This window comes from Caenorhabditis briggsae (assembly GCF_000004555.2).
Source record: "Caenorhabditis briggsae complete genome, chrV, whole genome shotgun sequence".
NCBI lineage: Eukaryota > Metazoa > Nematoda > Chromadorea > Rhabditida > Rhabditidae > Caenorhabditis > Caenorhabditis briggsae.
The window spans coordinates 2972105-2977263 of record NC_013488.2 but is presented as its reverse complement, the minus strand read 5'-3'; the positions used below and the strand labels follow the sequence as shown (position 1 = coordinate 2977263).

General features: G+C 38.5%; 2 protein-coding genes and 1 non-coding gene across 3 annotated transcripts in view; 1 reads left to right on the top strand and 2 right to left on the bottom strand.

Moving 5' to 3' along the window:
- Nucleotides 1-1582: 1582 nt before the first annotated feature.
- CBG22448 lies at nt 1583-2856 on the top strand (the record flags this gene model as incomplete). Its single annotated transcript, XM_002635663.1, has 3 exons — nt 1583-1819; nt 1871-2165; nt 2714-2856. 3 exons carry the CDS (start codon nt 1583-1585, stop codon nt 2854-2856), a joined length of 675 nt encoding a protein of 224 aa, XP_002635709.1.
- A 983-nt stretch (nt 2857-3839) lies between these two features.
- CBG28976 lies at nt 3840-3911 on the bottom strand. The gene has a single exon. It is a non-coding gene (tRNA).
- A 740-nt stretch (nt 3912-4651) lies between these two features.
- Nucleotides 4652-5159, bottom strand: part of CBG22447 — a gene marked incomplete at both ends in the record, with an annotated part of 4486 nt that continues 3978 nt past the window's right edge. The window contains one exon of the mRNA XM_045236757.1: nt 4652-4823. Coding sequence (XP_045097568.1) covers nt 4652-4823 — 172 coding nt within the window. The remainder of the gene's footprint in view (nt 4824-5159) is intronic.

Sequence of the window (5159 nt, the reverse complement as noted above, 5' to 3'; positions counted from 1 at the left end):
CCTTCTCCATCTCTCCACACCCGATGTGATTTTCACAGTGGAAGATGAGGGCAATCAGACAACACCATCCAGACATCTACACAAGTTGAGACATTCTAGAGGTATGTGGAGTCCAGTGTAGCTAACTTTCTAGAATTGATTTTAGGATCTTCTTCTTCATCACCATCCACACCATATCTAACCGCTTCATCCTCAGTCATAAATCCTCGAGATCGTTTGGAATCGTTTTCTCTCAATTGTCCACACGTCGTTGACTCAAGTAATAAGAATGTGAGTCAATTTTTTTGTGATCTACTTTTTTCTCATTTTTGGAGAGTTTCCAATTCAATCCTGTTATCGTAAAACCCTGTACAGTTTGAGCTCAATTATCTCGTAACCTGTAAAAGATATCAAAAATGTGTTACCTGATGAAATGTTTGTGATAATGAGATGAAATTCAAAATTTTAAACTTCAAAACTTCAGAATCTTAAAATCTCGTGATCTCGGATTTAGTTGACAACTTTTTTGAATCTTTGACAAGAGCTGAGATAAACTGGATTAAAGTTGAAAGTTACGGTAGTTTTATTATCTCCATCCGCTGTTCCATCCCACCCATTTTCAGGTTCATATTGAAGTGGTGTGGACGCTGAACGAAACGGTTTGGCTGAAAATCGAAAACGGACATCAGCGGGTCGTTCATGGCGAGTCGACGTTTAACAAGCGACGAGTGTCAGGTTGGTTAGGAATTCCATAAGAGGGGATACTTCATGCATTAGTTAGTGCGGGGATGAAAGGGCATAAATAATCGGTTGAGTCCCTTTAAGGGTATGGAAAGGAATTGTGAATGGGTCCAGGAAGTTCATAAGGATAAGTTTTTGTGGCCTAGGGATTTCGATTTTGACGTAAAAGGTCGAGGACCTGGGATCTAGGATCATAATGGTATATGATCCTTAGAATCTGAGATCCATAAGATCTAGGAGCTTTAGGTCCTAGAATCCATAGAATCTAGGACCTCTGGGATCTAGGAAACATAAAATCTAGGATCTTTAGCATCTATGATCCAGAGAATCTGGGATCCATAGAGGATCCGGAATCCATAGAATCTATAGAATTTAGGATACATAACATCTAGGATCTATAGGATCTGGGTTCCATAGGATCTAGGATTCACGGAATCATCAAAAATTCCGAATTCTGAAATTCGAGAAATGTTGAAAAATATCTCGAAATCAATGAAGACCAAACGGAAATCTAGAACAAAGGGAACTAGTCTGAAAATCCAGAATTCAGAATCACCGAAAATCGGAGAATTCTGGAAATTTTCAAAATCTGAAAATTCCAGAATTTCACATCTGCGAAATCTGGGAAAGCTGAGGTCAAAAGTAGGATTAGTCCAGAATCCGAAAAATTCAGAATCTAGAAGTTTTGGAAGAAAGTCTGAAAATTTCGAAATCCTAACATAAGATCTAGGATCTTCAGCATCTAGGATCCATAGAATCTTGGACCTCTGGGGTCTAGGAAACATAGAATCTAGGATCTTTAGCATCTAGGATCCACAGAATCTAGAATCTGTATGATTTATGACTTCCAGGCAAAACCGTGATGCGTCTCCTGCTAAACAACGCTCGCTACCTGTTCGACTACGACGAGCTCACCGGTGACTTCTCAATGGAAATCTCCCCTGTGCTCTGGTCCACCGACTGCGGTGCCTGGCAGTGCCACGTCACCGTTCGTCAACCCAACGGAAAATCGCATACTCTAACCAGCCGTCGTCGTATAAAACCGGGAGAGATTGGCGTGCGAAAGGAGACAAGACGAGAGAACGTAGCTGTGGCTAGGGTGAGGAGGAATTAGAGCTGTCCAATGGAGCGCAAAAGATCCAATTTGCAGATAGAGCCAACTAGTCAGCCGGAGCAAGTCGAGTTTGGTGACCTACTGTCGTCTGCTCCGATACAACTTCAGAAGCGTGGCGATCGTTCGTCGGATTGGGGTCAGAATGTAGCGTCATTCTCCAGGAATTCAGATGACAATGTGTATATGACAAGGAAATCAGAGGAGATTTCGACAAATGTCGTTTTTGCCAGAAACGATGGACCAATTCGAAAACACCATCATCACAACAAATCACCGGTTCGGCATCGAGAGTTGGAGCGCCTGTTCGACGCACAAATTGATTATGAATTAGGTGAGGGATCAATCGATTCTCGATTTTGTTATTGAATCAAATTCTGCTTGGAATAGAGTAGCCTAACTTTCTCAAAGTGAATTTTCTAGGCTACAAACTTTCATGGCCTAGAAATAGCCTTTTTTCATTGCCTAGAAAATACGATTAGAAAACTAGGCCGCCATGGTAAATTACCTAAAAATAGCCTGATATTCATCTGGTTAGTTTTCTAGGCCTATTTAACTTGGCGGCCTAACTTTCTCAAGACGAATTTACTAAGCCATTATGATAAATGGCCTAGATTTAGTCTGATATTCAACTGGTAGGCGATTTAAACTGGCCTAAAAGCTAGACCACTTTTACATAGTAGCCTAATTTTCTCGAGATGAATTTTCTAGGCCACCATCTCTCATGGCCTAGAAATAGCTTGAAACTCATTTGGTTTGTTTTTAGGCCATTATAACATGTTGGTCTAACTTTTTCAAGTTGAGTTTTCTAGGCTACACCAATGAAAAAGTCACTCTTTGAAGGCAAAATCTTTTTTTTTAAATCAATTATCAATTTTGCAGATATGTCCACCGACGACATGTACTACCTAGGCTCCAGAGCTCATGCTCGAAGTGCACAATACTATTATAACGGAGTGGGGACGACCAATCATTGTTATACATATCTGCCAATTTTTTCTACAATTTTCGTCTTATTTTTATGACTTTGTATATATTTTTAAAAATATTTTTGCTGTAAAAAATCCTGCTCTATCTGAGTTTACAGGTCCCAGAGACATAATTTCGTGTATGCTACGACCATGTCCAAGTACCACCTTACTACTTCCGATTTTTGGGCGTTTGGAATAGATGTATGGACATCTGGACGAACAGATTTCGCAATTTTGATTTTTGGAGTTTATAGGAAAAATGTGTGCATTAGTCTACACGGCATCTTATTGTTGCCATGCTATTTTGAGCCTTTATTTTCAAATCAAGTAAAGCTGAGATGACCGAAACTGAACTCACAATAAAGCGATTCTGATTTTTGTGAAAGCTGCAGTGTAGACTAATGTATACATATTTCTTATAAAAATGCAACACAAAAAAATTACCGGAGCAAAGTAATGTACGATCTATTCCAAAAAGCCTATGACGCGGTTTTCTCAGAACAAAAATTTGAAAGGGTGAATCCTGTCTTCATGACGCGGTCTGTATGAAGTGGTTCAGTTTTTCAGTAGTCACTATCATCACTCCCAGTTCTTTCTTAAAATTCGGACCTAGTAAGCTGGTACTTGGACGTGGTCGTAGTAGAGGATGTTCAAGTCACGAAATTAGGTGAAAAATGAGGAGGAGGCAAGTGAGCCTGTGAAATAATCAAACATGAAGAAAACGTTACAATTGATAAAATACTAAAAAATGACATGCGTTTCTTCAAACAACATCTAAGACCTCGGCATGTTTATGGGACCTGTTAACTCTCATGGCACCTGTAAACTCCTATGAGACCTGTAAATTCCCATGGGACCTGTAAACTCCTATGGGTCCTGTGAACTCAGATAGAGCCAAAAATCCACTGCATTTTTCGATTCAAAATCACTAATAAATGGGTATGATTCTATCGAAAATTTGGGATTGCTGTACCTAGTATCAAAAATTGCCCAAAAACTTCCAAAAATACATTTTTAAAAAATATAAAAAAACTATATGCGTTCGGGGGGAATCGAACCCCCGTCGAATGCTTGGAAGGCATCCATGCTAACCATTACACCACGAACGCACGTCTTCCTCTTGACGCATTTTTCGTACATAAACCTAGCGTTGAGGCGATTTTTTCGTGTTAAGGCGACTGGGAAGTTTCTTTATGAAAACTACCCAGAATTTTCCGAAAAAGAAACATATGATTTTATGTATTCGGCCAATTTGGAACCTCATTTTTGCCGTTTTTTAGAAATTCTCCAATCTTAATTTTTCAGAAATTTCGTGATTTTTCGAAAACTCAAAGATTCGAAGTTTTCCGGAAATGGTTACTTCTACATTTAAAGATCAAAATTTTTATAAATTCATGCGCCTTTGATTACTGTAGTTCTGCAATAGTATAATGTCGACATGGCCTAACTTTCACGATTTGAATTTTCTAGGCCATCGGAGTGGATGGGCCTAACATTCAACCGGTTTGTTTCCTTGGCTATTCACCACGGTAACCTAACTTTCGGGTTACTGTCCAAGAAATGGTTTAACATACATCTGTTGTGCTAATTTAGGTTCTTATGACGGTGGCCTAGAAGATTCATGTTGAAAAAGTTAGGCCACTATGGTAAACGAACTAGAAAACACATCAGGAAATTCTTCATCAAAGTTACCCAGAATTTTCCGAAACAAGATGCATATAATTTTTTTATTTCAAGTCATGTAAAGTGCATGTAGAGAGTATCCAAGAGTGAGGTATATTGTAATAAAAGAACCGGATATAATAAGAAAAGTGAGAGAAAAAAGTGTACAAAATGAAAAAAGTAACAATCAAACAACTCGCTTAATCTTGAGTTCGTTGCAATAAGAATGAGCAATTTGAGTGGTGGAGAGCTCTTCTTGGATATGGTAGAAAATCGATTCGAGATGATCCAAAGGCAGTTGTCCGATTTTGTGATCTTCTAGGAGGTCAGAGGGAACCGAGGATTCTGGCCAGAGGGTTCTGGAAAATCAATAAAATCCGAGATCACGAGATTTTAAGATTCTGAAGTTTTGAAGTTTAAAATTTTGAATTTCCCAATTTTCAGAGTTTCCAAATTGTCAAAAATCCCAGTAAATATTTTTTTCAGAATTTTTGAATTTTCGCGATTTTCAAAAGTTTTGGAAATTCAAATTTTCGAAGAAAAGTTATATTTTTATATTTTTAAAAACTTTGAACATTTCAGATTTTCCTCATTTCCTGTGTATCCTTTCGACACGACTTTGGGAAATCTTTTCGATACGAATGCCTCTTGAAGTGGTGGCCTAACTTTTGCAAGTTTGGTTTTCTAGGCAACCA